This window comes from Sylvia atricapilla, chromosome 8 (genome assembly GCF_009819655.1).
Source record: "Sylvia atricapilla isolate bSylAtr1 chromosome 8, bSylAtr1.pri, whole genome shotgun sequence".
Classification (NCBI taxonomy): Eukaryota; Metazoa; Chordata; class Aves; order Passeriformes; family Sylviidae; genus Sylvia; species Sylvia atricapilla.
This window is the reverse complement of record NC_089147.1, coordinates 15,827,531-15,845,043: the sequence shown is the minus strand read 5'-3', so window position 1 is coordinate 15,845,043 and position 17,513 is coordinate 15,827,531. Positions and strand designations below refer to the sequence as shown.

General features: G+C 35.6%; 1 protein-coding gene across 6 annotated transcripts in view; it reads left to right on the top strand.

Annotated features, from left to right (window-relative positions):
- CPEB3 (cytoplasmic polyadenylation element binding protein 3) overlaps positions 1-17,513 on the top strand; it is an 81,159-nt gene that overhangs the window by 29,678 nt on the left and 33,968 nt on the right. For all 6 annotated transcript variants that reach the window (XM_066323806.1, XM_066323808.1, XM_066323805.1 and 3 more), the window contains exon 4: positions 10,233-10,289. In XM_066323806.1, the coding sequence (XP_066179903.1) occupies positions 10,233-10,289 (57 nt within the window). The remainder of the gene's footprint in view (positions 1-10,232; positions 10,290-17,513) is intronic.

Sequence of the window (17,513 nt, the reverse complement as noted above, 5' to 3'; positions counted from 1 at the left end):
ATTCTTGCTGACTTACAAGACTGAAGGTAGTTGTAAGCTGTATACCAAGGAAGTATTGAACAAGAAATGATTCCCAAACACTAAGAAGTCAGAACACAGAAGAAATTTAGTTGTGTATAGCACTTCCTATGCTAATGCTCATATACATGTTTTTTTGATGTCACGGCTGCCTCATTTATTCTCCTCTCCATTTGTAACAATATTTTTTCTTGGTCAAAAGTATTGTGCCTTTTTTGCCATCTTTCTGCCTACAGGTGTTTTTCACAGCCCAAACAAACTGGCTTCTGTACCATCTTCTAACCTGTGCTTCCACTGTCATCTTGAAATTTGCTGTAGCATAGCTTTCATGTGTCTTTAACCATTATTCATCTGTCTAAAATGGCAAGGAATATAGTCTCATGTCTATTCTGATCATAAACCTCTAAAATAAGGGTTAAAGTTGAACTTAAAAAAACCAAGCTCAACAAAATTGACATTTCTACTGGATATATGTTTCATGTGGTTGGCATTAGAACATTAAATAAAATTCAAATTGCTAGTAAATACAGTTAAGTATTTATTGTATTGTGTTAGATGCAATGTAATTTAGCTGAAACTCCCATGATTTTTGTGGGGTTTTTCAGTATTTATTTACATATACAAATAGAGGCTAATTTCTTAAGAATGAATTTCCATATGAATCTGAGTGTGGAAAAAAATTATAAAGGGTTAGAAATTGGATTAGATATTAATTGCTGAAATCAGAATTTCAAATTGTTGAAATTGTTGAAACTATGTAAAGTTTAAATTGATCTTTGCCATTTGACAGTGGGACCATTGCTTTACTTTTGCTCTAACAAAGGCTTCTGTCTCAGATTGGATGTGCTCTTTCTAACTATTCATTTTCTCATTCAGTGCTTCTCACCCCTTTTGGCCTTCCTGCCTTGCCAGTGAGCTCACTTCAGTCAGTAGCTGTTGGAGAAGTCTGCTTTTCTGTTGGTTACCTCCTTGGGTCTCTGCCTATCTGGTTGATGAGTTTTTTTCCCCAAAGATACAATTGCTTTCCCTGTCTTACTTTTTTCTCCTCCACTAAGTACAGGGCTGACATTGCCAGCCCCCAGCCTTGCCTTGGCCTCATGTGCACTTTCCCTGCTCCTGTTTTCACACTGCAGCATGACTGGAATATTTGTAGGAGTGGCTCTTTCAGGACACTTTCATTCTCCCTTTGCAAGAGGTGTTGCCTTCCTCTGTTAAATGGATCTGTGTTCCTAATTTAGCTGAATCCTTTTCCTGAAAACCATTCTTTGGCAAAATTTGATTCAATCCTCAAATCACTTCCTTACTGCATTTCTGCTGTTTCTTTTTCTGTGAAAATTAGTCTTGACTGTTTTCCTGTACATCATCCCTCTTTTTCTCTGCAAAGGTGCAGAAGGTTTTCAGCTGCTGTCCTCTGTGCCTTCCTCACATTTCACTTTGTCATCTTCTAAACTCACTTGCTTTTTCTTATTTATTCCACTCTCCTCTGACTCTCCCCCTTAAGGCAGTGGGATATTTTAGTCTGTTTCCACATTCACAAAGTAAGTGATCAATTCTGCTTGCTTTGGCTTGCTTTTAAGTCATTGCCAAATTTTCGTTTATTTTCACCTTGAACCTTTTTGAATACATTGGTTATGTACTTCAGCCTAATTTTTTTCAGTATCTTGTAGAGAAACCCGTGTGAATGCCTCTTGTGTGAAATGCCTGGAATATTACTAACTTAACCAACTCTCTGAACTAGTTCCTCTTCATTTTACCACCTCTGTCTTTTGTAGTAAACTGTTTATTCTATTTAAATCTTTACTTCCTCTTGGATCTGATTGTCCTCTCTTAGATTTGTGCACTGTTTCTTCTGTAGATACAAGATAAAGCAGCCACAAAAATCCTAATTTAAAATAAAGGTTTTCAAATGAGTTTTTAAAATGGTTGTTCTTTTGGTAAATGAGCCCTTTTTCCTCAAACGATCATGGCTAGCAGTGCTTACAGGTCAGTTTGCCCTACATTTACTGTCTGGATTTTTAAATGGAAAGGGTGAGTACCCAAATCCTGTGATTTTAAAAATACAGGAAGATTTGGTTCTAGAAAAACTGTATGTTTCTTGGAGCCTCCAGTGCATGTTACAGAGCCACTGGAGCTGTTTCAGGATCATTTCCTGAACCTGCTGCTGCCAGCAAACACTTATTTTTAGATGTACTGTCTGCATATGTATTCATGAGTAAAATATTGCAAGCAGTTTATCTGGAGTTTGAAACTTTGCTTGGAACATCATCCTTCTTGGCATATGTGTCCTTCATGTCCCAGCAGATACTTGGAAGAAAAAATAATTCTCTTAGGTATGGAATAAGAGCTCCCAATTAGAATGTGGGTGGGAGGATTAACCATAAAAGGTTCTGATGGGAAGACCAAATTGAAATGCTTCTGGGGTATTTTGTTCCTGTTTTGGGGTCTGAGTTCCTCATGCTCTGTTTGGTTCAGAGGATGCAGTGGAGAAGCTTGAGGTGAGAAAGGGAAAGTCTGTCCTCTTGTTTGTAGTAGCTGAAGTTTCACACCTTTCTCTCCCTCTGAAGTGTGGTCAGGCTTTGTCCTGTAGGCCATGGAAATTGAGTTTATTTCAAGGTCACCAAAGCAGATCACTTCTTTTTAAGCATGATCCACTTGGCCTTGAGAGGGCACGTGATTAAGTGACAATTTTTGGGAGGGACGTTTTTATTGCTTTCAAGTGTGGAGCAGAGCAGGTCTGGCAGATTGTTAGTGCAGCAGAAGTTGCCTGAGCCTCACTCTTGCGATGTTGAGTTACTTACATTGAGCCAGTCTGATTGGCAGCCTGGCTTGGTGCTCTGCAGCAAGGAGAGCTGGGGTCACTCAGTTACTCAAGTTCTTTTTGTGTTTTTCTTGCTGTAAAAGAGATCTGAAATCTAGCTCTGAGGTTTCTGGCCCTAAATTACCAGTGTATCCATCTAGGTTGTATTTTATCATGAGCCCAGTCTTGGGAGAAGGTGCTCAGTGTCACCTCTTGTTTTGCTTCTAAAACTGATTTCTTTTTCTCCGTGCTTTTCCTGCCAGATAGGGGAACCCTTCTATGTGTTCCTATCTGTCCTCATAGTCTGGGAACTGTGTAACTTTACAAATAATTTGCCATTTTTCTGCTTTGAAATTTAAGGAATATAAATTAATTGAAAAGGACTTCTCATTTTCATTTGTTCCAAGACACTTTGGCAGATTTCCCTATCTGCTTTCTCTACCATCAAGACCAGCTTCAACATTTTTTTTCTTTCAGTCAATGCTCATCAATACTTTCCCTCTTTCAAAAGGAGGGAAAAAAAGGAAAAAGCGTTGAGTAACGGAATTGTTAAGCTTTGCTTGGCTAGTGACAAATTACAGTGTATGGCCCAGGGAATCTGGCTGTTCCCCATGTCAATCATAACGAGGCCTCTTTGACAGAAATGTGCAGTATCTCCTAAGATGCTTTTTTTGAACAGTCTTACTTATTTTCTGAGTGGCCAATAAAATATATGCTACAAAAGTATGAGGGACAGTTTTGCTTTAATGTGGAAAGGTTATATTTGCAGTATTTTATAACCTTTTTTATTTACATTCTGCTTTGACCTAAAGGTGTAGGGCAAAAGTGAATTATCAGAATGGCTTTGGGTAGATGCCACTTGTCACTGACCAGAACATTTCTTTCCTACATAAAAGTGTCTCCTGTCTGTGGTGTGATATGTCACTGTTGCAATATGCTTATCCATGTCAAACTATTGCATTACAACACAAACAGAGGCATTCTGATCTATAAAAAATGTTTTGATCAGTAGTAACTAGCAGCTGCCTTTGTTCTATTTTTAAATAATTAAATAAAATATTTCAGCTGTGTTGGATCATATGCTGTGCACATGTACTACTGACAGGTCATGAAACTAAGTATAAAATTAAGGAGAGAAATCATGTCCTTCGAAGTATTTCTTTTAAATTTGTTGTTACACTAGATAACAGTAATGTTTGGTTTTTATTCTAAATCAGAGCAGAAAAAAACTTTGTAATTTATAAATCCTCACCTTACAAAAATTCTTTTTTATTTTTTAGAGTATCAGTGTGACACAACTTCAAATATAAATAATTAGGGACAACACATGTACAGGGAGATTTCAAGAGTAGGCTTTATTATACCTAATTTTAATGGATATCATACTGTAGAAAGATACATAAAGCGTGTGTTGATTATGTCATAATATTTCAGTAGTGATCAAGATGTTAAATATAAATGTATCACAGTTCAGAGGCAGAAATAGCATCTGTAGGGAAACTTTTTATCTTGATTTTCCGTACTTACTGTCATCCATTTATTTGTGAAATACAAAACTGAAGGTACTGCGTTCATAACTTTTGTAAAGACTCTATCAGGTCCTATGAAAACTAGGCAAAATTTAAGATTTCTTGTTTACATTTAGGTTAACCACATTTTTGACAGCCAAGTGTTTGAAGATTACATGCAACTTAAGACTGTTGTAATAAATACAGAATGGACCTTTATGTTTCCACTTTGACTTGCATTAATTTCAGTACATGCCACCTGATTTTGTTCAGCTGTAGGTGTTCCTAAGCATTTTGTAAGCAAAGCACTAAGTTTGCCACATGACCTAAGAAAAGTGAAGGTGAATGGATCATATTTGTGTTTGCAGTCAGCAGCTGAACACAAAGGTCGTGCAAATAGAACAGGTGTTGTCATCTCAGTCCTAGAAATGGTGCTACACTGTTGGAGCTTTTTGCAACACTTTCATTAGAAAAAAAGGGCAGTGTACCAGCACTTGCCAAAATCTCAATGCTCATCAGCCCCCTTTCTGTAAATGCTCATGAAAAACAGAGTGAGCAGACAGATGTGTTTGCATGCGTATTTGTGTTTAAAATTAGGCCCCTCATGCTAATCTTTTTGAAGGAAAGAGAGTATGTTGCCCTTCCATTTAAAGCTCTGCTTATTTAAGAAAATCCTCTTTAATTTTTTTTTTCAGGACAAACTGTGGTCATTAAATGCTTGATATTTCTTGAATAAGTGCCTTTTTGCAAGGATCTTGTAGAATCATCATACTTCCTGTTTTGCTACTGGCAACCAGCATGTCCTTGTCTTTGACCTGCTGAGTCTGTTTGGCCAGGAGTGGTGGGGTTTTTCGTTTGCTTTGTTTAGTTTAAGAAGTGCTTATAGAGATAACAAATTTTCCTTCTCTTTATTCCTCTTTTTTCATTGTGCTATTGTCACAAAGACCTAAAGCTGTTAACGCTTTTTTACTTACTCACTTTGCTACTGTTTTGAGGGTTTTGTATATATTAGTATAGATTGTTAATGGAAAAATCTGCTTGGATACTGTTTTATTTTAGCCTCCCCAAACACACCAGTGAAAAAATACCAATATTGCTCTTTTGTATACAGTTCTAGAACTTTATGTAGAATGAGCATATGTGTACAAATACTTGACAACCACTTAAAATTAATGCCAAATTTAACTTTTAAGTTCAAGTCTTGCTTTCAAAGTACTATTATCTTGAAAATAGCTGTTTTCAAGCTAAAAATATTTGTCCTACTTAAATGTATTCAAGACTGCTGTGTTTTATTGGAACAGTGTAATTTACTTATAAAGTCTGCATTTCCCTGTAATGTATATTCTATTTTATTTTATAGTTTTCTTTCCCTACTGATAGGATATGTATTCTTAGTCAGTGATAGGAAGAAGTTTTATTACTGATATTCATAGCTAATAATTACACACTTCACATTTCCACAATATGTTTTTGTGCAGTTAAAGTAGATACATGTGAACACAGTAACAGTTCTTCATATTTCCCTTCTGGCAAACAATAGTACTTTTGTTCTGCTCAGTATTTTAGGTTTTTTAAAGACCTGTTAAGTGTGGGTGTTTAAATTATGTATGGGAAGAAATGACAAATGCACATAAAAAAAGAGGGGGAAGAATAAAGTCAATAAACTTCCTCAGAGAGCTACCTTTTAGTTTTATATTTTTTTTATGTAGACCCTTGCTTATAGCATTCTTGGTGGTGAAATTGTCTTGGGCATGTATGTTGAGTTAATGTAGTATAGTTTCATGTGTCTGTAATTTTAGGGAAAAGGCTAAGGTCTTTCAGGTAAAAAATATTAAAAGTCTTGTCTATGCACAAGTTCTTCATGTTTTGTGGCCATTTGTGAGTCCTGGAGCACTTGCTCATGGCTGAGCCGGGGGTATGGGGAGATGAGAGAGGCTGTGTGGAGTTGTAGGTTGTGCTGTAAACTGGGCTCCTGAATACATATGAATCAGATAAATAATCTTATTTCATATGTTTGGGGTAATATTGTGGTCTTGCTTTGGTTTTTGGTGCTCTTCTGTGTTTAACTTTACCCTATCCTGCTTGCTACCTATCTATCCAAATAAGTATTGCTGTTTTTAAGTGCTTTTTCTTGGTACTAACTTGTAAATCATAGAAAAGAGTGATAAAGGAGGTATTATTACTAAAGAAATAGAGCAGACCTAGTCCTGTTGCCAGTTTCATTTGACCTTGCCACAAGATTATGTAGTCATAAATTGTAATTGATATCAACAGTGATCGTAAGAATTATGTGAGAGGAAGTTCTCATTCCCAGAAAGTTCAGGACAGGTCAAAAGCAGATCAACTTTGCTATTTTCTAGCAAATCTTATGCCAAATGCTAGTTGCTGAATTGGTGTAAGTGGTCGATCTTGGTACAAATAGTGAGGTATAATAGTGCAAGACGTTTACTCACTATATAAGCAATGAACATTGTTTCTTCGAATGTGGATTGTTACATAAAAAGGTTTAGAATTGATAACTGTAATCTTAAACGTCCTTCAGTATGTGAGTGTTCATATCCAGGGGTTGCACAAGTTTAAAAAACCATGAAGCACTTAGGAAGAGTAAATGAAGAAAAGAGGAAATGCAATAGTGGTAAAACTGTGTCTGATACTCATGTTTACTATTTCTGGAACAGCATTATTTCTCAAAACTGATCATGTAACTCAAAATTATCTAGACAAAAAAAGTTTATTTGTGGAAGAATCAATAAAGATTCATATGTGGGAAGGGTATACTTCCTTAAGTTGTTAGAAAGATTTCAGAATTCATTCAAGATTGTTACTCTCCTTCACAAAGAACAAGGTAAAGTTAAATTCCATTTACTTCTCATTTCCAATATAGTGCAGAAGAGAAGATGCACAGACTTGATGTGCTCTAAAAAGAAACTGGGCGCTCTGCCATGACAAGTATGATACTGCACATGCAGCAGAGCACCCAGGCAGTTCAGCCAGAATAAGTCTCTCCAAATGTTGTTAGGAGAGATAATTTCAGAAATTTAACTACTTAAGATAAGCAACAGTGCAGCCTTGGCAATGCAGGAATCATCAAGCCTTCACTTATGCTCTGAAGTGTTTAAAGAGCAAGAAATACACTAGACTTTTTTCTTTTTAATCTAGGAAGTACATGTATGTATAGAAATATAATTGAAAAGTGTATGTTGTAAAAGCACATAATTGAAAATAGACTCAGTAAATAGTTATGAAACCAAGACAGGCAGACTGAAAATGGCAGATGTACATTGAATACAAGCACTGGGGATGCTGTTACTGGAAGGGTTTCTATTTATGATTTCAGTGAACTGCTGGAATTCATAACTTCTGTGCTCTTAACTTCTCTACATTTCTGTTTAGTATGCTTAATCTTCTTAAAAAGGAAACTAGATATTTTGTTTTATAACTAAAATTAGAAATATGTGCTTATAAAGATTTTGTAAATTTTCAGATAGCATATGTGTTTTTCCTAAAATTGATTGTTTTCCAATAATAATTTATTTGTTTTGCCTAAATAGGTCTTTGAAAGTACATATTATTAATTACATTTCACAGTTCTACATTGCACCTTTAAACTAAAAAATTATAATGTCCTTTCTGTGCTCTCTTGTTGTTCCTTAGATAATTATGCAGTTTTGTAATCTGCAGATGGCTTCTTTTTTTCAATTGAATGATTTGCTTCAAGCAACAAAATATTAAAACATTATAACCAATATGAAAGGCTGTATAATTGCTCATAATTAATTTGTTGCCTTATGATTGGTAGATTGCCAGTCTATTTTGAATGTTTTTAATACAGGTGTGTTTTGAAAGAATTCCATTGATCTGTTTCTGTAGAGTTGCACGAGGGACCTCTGAGGATGTAGAGAATTATCCTGCATGCTGGCTTAGCTCAGTGGGAGAACATGTCCTTCTGCTTGTGCTGCTCTGTATTTTCTGCTCCTCTTAAAAGATAGCTGACAAGAACTGTTTAAAAATAGCAGGCCAAGGGCAGGTGACAAAATGTCACACAAGCAGCACCTGGTCCAGTGACAGCCTGGAGGGAGGAAAAAAACAAACCCAGATGTCACAGATAGGATTCTATTTCTGAAGCTGGTCAAACAGCAGAATTTCATCTTCAGTAAAGGAAAAGAGAAGGACCCATCCAAGTGTTATGCACTCAAATTTAACTCTGTTTTTTTCATAGTAGTTTCCTTTTTTTTCTTTCTAGTCTTAAGTATAAATTTTAACGTACAAATTAGTACAGACATCTTTTCTCTTTACAGGTAGTACCTGTAACCTCACACTCATTAGTACACTGTTAATTCCAAATGGAATTAATGTCCATTTGGAGAGATGTCTGAAGTATTTTAGCAAAGGTTATACTAAATGAAATTATAGCAGCAGCTTTAATGTTTCTGCAGTGCCAGTTTAATGTGAAAATATGTATAGGAGAATTATGTCTGTAATTAGGAAATGTGAAGTGGTTAATGAAGATCATTTCTTTAAGAAGCTTTGCTCAAGGAGTTGGAAAGTAAAAATAGAAATTCTATTTACCTTCTGTTCCCCACTTCTTTCTGAAGGTGCTCTCTGCTTTGTAGCCTTATTGTAGTGGCTTTTTTTTTTTTTTTCTAAAAAAAAAGGAGAAAACTCCAGTGTGAAGAAAAGATTTATTTACTTTTCCTAGCCTCCGGATGACTTAATTTCAGAAGTGTATTGAAACTTCATGCTGCATCTGTTCAGACAGAATATTCATTACAGCACAGCAGTTTCAGTGCCTGGAAATAGAAGGCTTTCATTATCAATAGGAACTAAAAATGTTGGAGAGGATTTGCTTTAGTTCTGCTTTGCCAGAGTTTGTTTGTTAAAACTTGGCTTTGCAGAAGTACAGGAATATAACCATTATATTGGTTTTTCAGTGTAGTGAGTGGATTCTGAGCTCCACATATTTGAGTGTCTGTGTGGTGAAGAAATGGAAAGTGACCTCTTCCTCAGCTCCCAAACTTAGCCACAGACCTGGAGATAGGAAAACCCTATAAATGGAATTACATTATATACAGAAAGTTACTTACAGTATGTAATTGAAATAAATTTTTACATGGCTATAATTATTCTTTTATGTTTTTCTCCAAGTAAGGACTAGTACAAATTACAGTTTGGAGATTTTCTTGGGTAGCTTGATATTAAAAGTCCTATGACAAAGTGTCTTCAGGATAAGGTTAAATGCTTCAACTCTTTAAAAAGTATCCAAAATTAATCTGAACAGCACTGCTGCTGTTGGCTCAATTCTTGCTTTAATAGTGAGAGTAGGACTAAGTCTTCTTTAGGTTAAGAACATCAATTTTTCAAAGTAAATATGAATATACTGCTTTAGAACAATATTCTTCCCAACCCAGTGTCTTATCTGAAATGGTAGGTGATGGGAGATTCATAGGGAAGAATGCAAAACCAGGGTAAGAAGTCTCTCTCCAAGTATCTGTTAACTTGAAAGCTTCTGGTGCTGCATGTAGTATGTAAAATAATGATTTATTTTACCAATTAAATTGAGTTTTGTAATGCTGTACTCATTATTGGAAGCCAACTATAAATGGCATAACTGCATCAAGGTTTAACTTGAGGCTTGTTTTGAAAGGGTAAGCATAATTCTTTCTTAGTGCAAAGTAAAGGAATGTATTAAAATAATTGTTTCATTGTTTATTTTTCAGTATTTTAAGTACATAATACTGAAGGTTCTGTGGTGTTTAATGTTTTAAATGTGTATTCTTGGGAAGTTACCTTCAAAAGGTGGAAGATTCAGCTACCCTGACTGTTCATTCCCTTTAGAAATTTTTCATATTAATGAATTTAATTCAGTTTTGAAATAAAACCATTGAAAATAGCTTTTGCTTACATTGCAGGGCGTATGGGAATAAACTTCCATCATCCAGGAACAGACAATATTATGGCTCTTAATAGTAAGTAGTTAATGTCTAGTGATTTATATTGCCACACTGAATATTTTTTCTTACATCTATTGTGTGTGTCAAGTCAGAGATAAATATATGTAATGTTTGCATAGAAGTTCGTGTTCATCCTTTGGAAATGTTTTTCATAAATCAGTCACCTCTGATTCTTTATATTGGCTCTGTAATGCCTTTGTGTCTCACTAGAAGCTTCATAATGCCTGCTGTGGAAAATTACAGAACAGTTTCTCTTGTTCCCTCTTTTGTGGGTGTGTATGTGTGTTAAAGCTGTAACTCTAATTTCTGATATCTCTCCAGACATACTTCTTCCTGTTGAGATGAGCTGTTACAAGTTTTGCATACAATTACATGGACTGACGGTGTTTGCTTTGTTGGTTTCCATTATGTAGACAGGAACTGGGAGAATGTTTAGACATCTAAATAATGAGGGAGAACTGCACTTCACTGAGAGATTATGGCTTTTTTTGTGTCAGGAAATAAAATTAAAAGTCCAGTCATGAACATACAGACTCAAAGAACCTGGCAGAATGGATCTGGAAGACAGTTCCTATGTGGGGAGGGTGGGAGACCGTGTCAGGCAGCACCAGCATAATGCTGAGCTGAACTATGCAAATCAAAGCAGAGATTTGTCTGTCTAATCCTGAAAAGTGCTAACTGCTTTGAAATGTCCATTTTTGTTTACAATGTTGTATTGGACATTGTTGGATTATTTACTAGCCTCTCTAAAATTTTTTTACCTTTGCACTGTCTGTGTAAGTTAGACTGCATATAGCTGAGAACTGCAGGGGTTTTTTGTGTAGTACCAAGCAAATAATTTATAGATGTGAAGAACCGAAAATTTGTAGTAGACAAGATGTAAGGTGTTTAACATTTGGCTTTAAAGGTCAGTTTTGAAACCTGCAAGACTTTACTTGTGCTCTTCTTTGTTTTACACTGTTAATGGTGAGCTGATATTTTGGGGAGTTTTTGTTGTGATAGCATATAAATCCTATTTTCTTACAGCACATGAAATTATGGGAAATCAAATAATTAACTGGGAGAAATATTTTGTTTAATTAAAGACTTTTATTAAAAGAGGAAGCTGTTCATTCCCCTCTGTGTAAATAAGGTCTACACAGTACAGTTGTCAGGTGTTTGACATGAATTCTGGTCTCAGAATGTTTTTGTTGTTCTAAAACGGTCATTTCAACAAGCTAACAATAGAAACAGATCTGTGAAGATGGGATGCTATGACTGAACTTTGAGTTACCTTTAAAAATTGACAGTTATGATGAAACATATAGTACTATTTCTTACAAAGTCTAACAGAATTTTGAAAGATGGGAATGAAAAAATGAAGTAAAAAGCTACGCTGTTTTGGGACAACTCACTTTTATCCTAAATGAATGATGTTTTTTATTCTGGTTTCTTTTTGATGAAAATAACAAAACCACCCTTTTTTCCTGTCTAATTTATTTGAAAAGTATACAGCAGCTATATACTCCAATAGTTTATAAAAAACAATTATCTTTTGTAGCTATAGTCCTGGTACATGGTTACAATATCAGTATAACTACCTGAACGACCAAAACTATGTATATTTATGCATTTGCACTATTAAAATATTATGGGTTTATTCAAATATTAACTGCTTAAAGATGTAAATAAGGCTGGAATCATAATTATGTAACTTATGCAAAATGAAATTAAGCACAAATCCAAAGTTTGAATAAGTTCCTATATTTTTTTCCTCTTCTGCAACTCTTCTCCCTTCCTTTCTTTACTAGGCAAGGCCGCACCATTTTTGGCCATCAATGAGAGCCGTAAGCTAGAATTATTTTACTGTGAAACCTGTTGTGTTTGGCTTTTAAATCTTTGAAGAGCTAAGAATAAAAGCAAATATTGAAGTACACAAGCTTAAAAATTACTTTCTGTGATTGAAATCCTTTTTTGAATGCAGCTAAACTTGAAAAATTTAGAACTCAATAATTCCCGTGTCATTCATTACCTTTTTCCTGCTGTGGGAAAGTATACCAAGGAAAATTAGTTCAAGATGAAATATACTTTTCTGTGCTGGAATGGCTGTTAAATTCGGGTTAAAAAAATAAAGCAAGTTAAAGAAAATTTCCCAAAAGATACTTCATCACAGTATTTTTTTTAATAATTTTGAGAATTTATGTAATGTCTTTAAATCATAATACTTGTCATATCTATGTTTAATTTCTGTGAAACCAAACACTCTCTGCTGAGTCTGCAAATCCAGCCTTCACATTCTATTTAAAGTCATTGCTTCATAAGCATTTTTCTCTTTTCCTGTGAAGGCATAGTCATAATCTTTAAGATTTATTACTCAAAGCTCAATTTCATAGTGACAATGTAGGCAATCTTTTGAAGTTGGAAGACAGCATATGCTCATGCCAACAGCAATGCAAAACTCCACATGCTGTAGGGAGAGAGGAAGTTTTCCAGGGGATGTTTGTCTCCAGCTCCTTCTCATCCTCTGTGGCAGCACTTTCAACTGTACTTCAGCTGTTATTCCTGTTTACTCATTACAGCCTTTTGAAACTGGGGATTTTCCTACCTGCCTGTCTTGAGCTGCAGTCTGTAAATGTTGGAGGGCATTGTCTGGTTTGAGGGAAGGTGTTACTTTTAGCTGGCAGCACAGGGGGAGCGTGCTACCACCGTTTTGTTCAGCATTATGCAAGGCTAAATCATCACAATCTTAGTTCTGAAATTCGTAGGGTAAAAGAGATTTCTTTTAAATGCACAATTATTATGAATCTCTTCATGTCATTAGTGACATTATGCTTGTGTACATACAGAGTTGCGCATGTGCATAAACATTTTTATATTATAAATGCTCTTGAAGTTGAGAATTAGGCTTCTGTTAGGGAATGCAATGTTCAAATATTCAGAGAGATCTGAGTATAATCCTAAAGAGCATCTAAACAAAAGGAGGATGCAAATATTAGATTGGAAGCATTTTTGAAGAGGAAATGGTATAGCTTTTGTCTGTACTAGATCTAAGTGAAATTTCTCTAATTGAAATAGTATTTTGAATCAATTAGCGACATAAGGTAATTTTTAGTAGTACCATTCATAGTGAGCTATAAACAGTACAAGAATTTTTATAAACTTTCGTCTACATCACTTTATTAAAATAATTGATACTGTAATTTGTAGAGGAAATGTGGCATAAATTTAACTCAAAGATGTCTCTTGCTAATATTCAATACCATTTGTAGCCATACATTTCTGCAGCTATTGCTCTCTTGAATGTATGCTCCTTTCTAATTAGCTAGGTAACTAGGACGGAGGGATCAGAATGAATGCATAGTCAGCTACGTGGTAGGTGGTAAGCTGTCTTTAGGGCTTCTTGGGAACTCCAGAAAGCCACAGTAGCTTCAGTGAGAGGGAAGTGTGGCAGGTGAAAAAGGGAGATGGGAATAAATGAAGATCTCTACAAGGAAGCACTGAAGTGTTGTGCTGGGATCCAAACAATCTTCTGTAAAATAAATGTAGTCTAAAGGTAGTTAAATGAACAAATGAGAAAGACCCCTTTGTGAAATGCTGGAATTTTGTTTTTTGTAAAACTCCTCTGTACAGTGACTTTGCAGTCCTGTTGGGATACGAATGTTCCATCTGCTTCCACTGTTCATTCTTGCCTCATACAAAAATGTGTCATCTGTGAGGTCTGGTACTATTTGCTCTCCATCTGACTGTCTTTTCTTTTCATTAGTGTAATTTAGTTCTATTTATTCAGAAAAAAATAATTTGAAAAAGACATTAGGAAAAGGATTTGGGGCACCTTTTTAGATGTCTGTGTTGAGACTTTGGTTTTGTTTTATTAATCCCATTTATGTGGAAAAGTTGTCATGCCATGACAGGAAATGTAATGACAACAAAGCTGTTTCATTTTTTATGTTAATGTTTTTGTTGTTTTAAAAATTCCCTTGTCTCCTTAAGAGCTATTGTACTTGTCTCTTCCTGATGTTTTGTTGTTGTTGTTTTCAAACACATATAGTGTTTAGATATAAAATTTGCTAAAGTAGCATTTTATATTTTAAAGTTTTGCCAATGCTACTGTTACTCCCTAAAATAATCTGCTCCAAATAGAAAGCTTGTTGGATTACTTTTGTCTTGCAAGATCTTGCGTTGGCAGTTTAATAGCTAATAAAAGCTTTCTATTTGTTGTGATAATATTCTGGGCAAGTATGTAACTGAATTCCAAGAGGCATCAATCTCATCTAGTAGTTCTTGCCAGTAGGAATTTGTGAGCTCTTTAGCCCAGTTGCCAGCTTGGGTTAATGTGTCACCATCTTGATAGAATAGATAGAATAACAGAGAGGAATAAAAAACACTGAGAGAACTTAACTAGACCTGATTTAGTTGTGAAGAGATCTGAGTTAATATAACTGGAGGGGAAAAAATGACTGATATGATATGTGAGGTAGCAAAGGCAGCGGGGTTCAGAGGAGTCCCAGAGTGTGGGAACTGTCACTTTGCACATCACCTTGTTAGGCTTGTCAGAACCAGCTGTACAAGCAGTTGGTATTGATGCTGCCTTGGAGGCTGTGAGGTGGGCTTGCTGATATCTCAAAGTCCCTTCTATACCCATTTAAATTTTAAAAAGGATGAAGGGGGAAGCATGGGAGCAATAGTAAGTGTATGCTTTTTCTTCTTTCTTCCTTTCAGTTTTTTATATTGGCATCTGCACTTCCAGAGATCCGATTTGGCTGTTACTGGAAGCAGTATCTCTTATCAGTGTCTGCTTGAGGCTTTTTCTAGCAGAGGAAGATTTCTTAAATCATCTTCCTCTTAATCCAACTTGGTAGCTCTTTAATACCTTTTTGTTTGTTTTGTTCGTTTGTTTGTTTTCTCCACTGCTTTTCCTGCCTCACAACCTCACCAATGTGCTTTTCTTTCATCTTTGTTATCCTCTCTATTTGTGGGTTAGTGCCATCTGTTTCCTCTGAATTTTAAGATTTGCCAGGCTACTCCAAGAGCATTATATATAATGCTAGAAGAGATGAAGCAGCCTGGCTGTTAAAAATGTGAGTTTTATTGTTAACTGATTTTTTTGAACTGAAAGAAAAAGATGAAAATAGTTTAACCTTCCCTCTAGCACAGTTGCATGGCTGCTCTTATGCCTCAGGAAAGGACACCTAAGCTAAGGTTTGGGGTATTAAATGCAATTCATGTGTTTGATCAAGTGTTTGAGGCCCAGTGTGTGGGACTTAGCTGCATACAGCTTACATGTAGATTGTGTTTTTCTGGTGATGGGATTCAGTTGTGTATGTATATGAGCATATGTTAGCAGGGAGATTGCATCGTTAGTATTGGGAAAAAAAATCAACCAAAATGGATCGTTGAGGTTCATAGAACCAAATTATTGTAGTAGCCATCTGCACATCCAGCCCATCTATCAGTGGAAGGTGAGAACCGCCTTTTGAACCGCTTGTAGATGAGTGTCCATCTTTGCTATTCTTCTGGGTGATCTCTCTGTGGCAGAAAAACACAGTGTATAATTATACTTGATTCTATCACCTTCCCTCAGTTAACTAATGCATTTTCCCTGATTCTTCAATTCACTTGTAAACTTCCAGATCCCTAAGAACTTCAGAGACCCTCTGTTCAAAAGCAAAAGCTTGACATATTTTCCTTTCTGATCTTAGAAAATCATTGCATAACTCATAATGTCCTAAAGCAAGTATTGTTCTGAACTGCTGACTGCTTCAAGAATACAAATGAGTGTTCCAAGCTAGAAATAAGATTCTGGTACCTTATAAATCAAGGAGGTTCCCAGTCTTGTCAAATAAACTTTCCTTTAGCCACTATAGCTCTAAAATTTCTAGTCTGGAAATGCTGATCTCTTTTTTTCGTAGAAGTAATTCTATTTTACTTCAATTTAAGATGCGTCTTTAAGATTTCCTTGTAGTGTGCATCTTTGATATTGTGACCACATAAGTGCATGAGCAAGATGAATACCAGAAGTGAAGAAAGAATGTTCTTAAAAATCTCAAAATACTTTCTATTAAGTCTTCCATTAAATGTGGTAATAGAAATAAATGTTGTTGCCTATTTCTAAATTTAAATTACATGATAAAAAAATCATTTTAACCTATGGTATGGAGAGCATGTGGATCTAGTCCTTTTCAGTTAATGTGTTGTGGTTTCACAAATTTATTGTTTCCTAGGACTGCTGATTTATTGTTTCCTAGTACTGCTAATTGTTTGATACAAATACAAGGTGCAGTTTCAGTCGCATATTATGATAAAACAGTCAAAAAATCCCCAAAAAATTCTTTTTCATCAGTAGCCTTGAGATGCAGTTAAAATCTGAGCAGTCAATTTGAGTGAGTTTTGATTTATTGCAACAATGGGCAATCTTAGCTGCAGGCTTTGAGGAATTCCAAAACATTAACACTGAGTTTCCTTGATTGCATTGCAAGATTTGAGGTTTGGGGAGTTTGTTCTGCTAGTTTGTTAGAAGCTTAAAGTTCTGTTATTCATGATGCAGTTTCATGCTCATAAAAATGTGCTTGGCTTCTGGGATGAGGTGAGTTAATAGTTTCAGGAGAGTTATCAGCAGGTGAAAAAGAATCTGCTCTTCCTTTGCATTTGAGGCCATGCAATTTGGGCCACAGCAGTTATGTAACTTTGTACCTGACGGTTACAGAACATTGCTAAGGATGGACAAACACCAACACAGGGACGATCCCGCTGCGAGCTGCACGATCTATCAGTGCACGTTTCACATGGGAAAATGTGCTCAGCCCCTCTTGAAGCACCTGGGTTTGCCTTAATCCTGTGATGATCTAGGTACTTAGGAAAGAATCATTTGTGTTGCATTTAGAAACATTTCAGGAGATGGTTTTCTGTGCAAAAAGACATTTATATGTGGCACCAAAACCAGTACACAGGGAGCAGGTGCATTGGTAGGGATACAGTTTAAGAAGCTCCCAGTTGCTTTTTGTCTTCTGTTGGAATTGCCAAAGAGAGAAAGTAACTTTAGATACATAGCTCTAGTAATTTCATTGTTTGTAATAGTCCAGTAATCTTCTTATTTTCTCCCAAATGTCTTCATTCAAGAATAATTTCGAAATTGTTTACTTTTTAAAGTACTTAAACTGGAGGCATTATGAAAATTTACCTGATTAACTATTCCTGCTGTTTAATCTGTTGTGCTGTGAATTTTTACTTGAGAGCACGATGGGCACTTTTTAATTGTTTCAA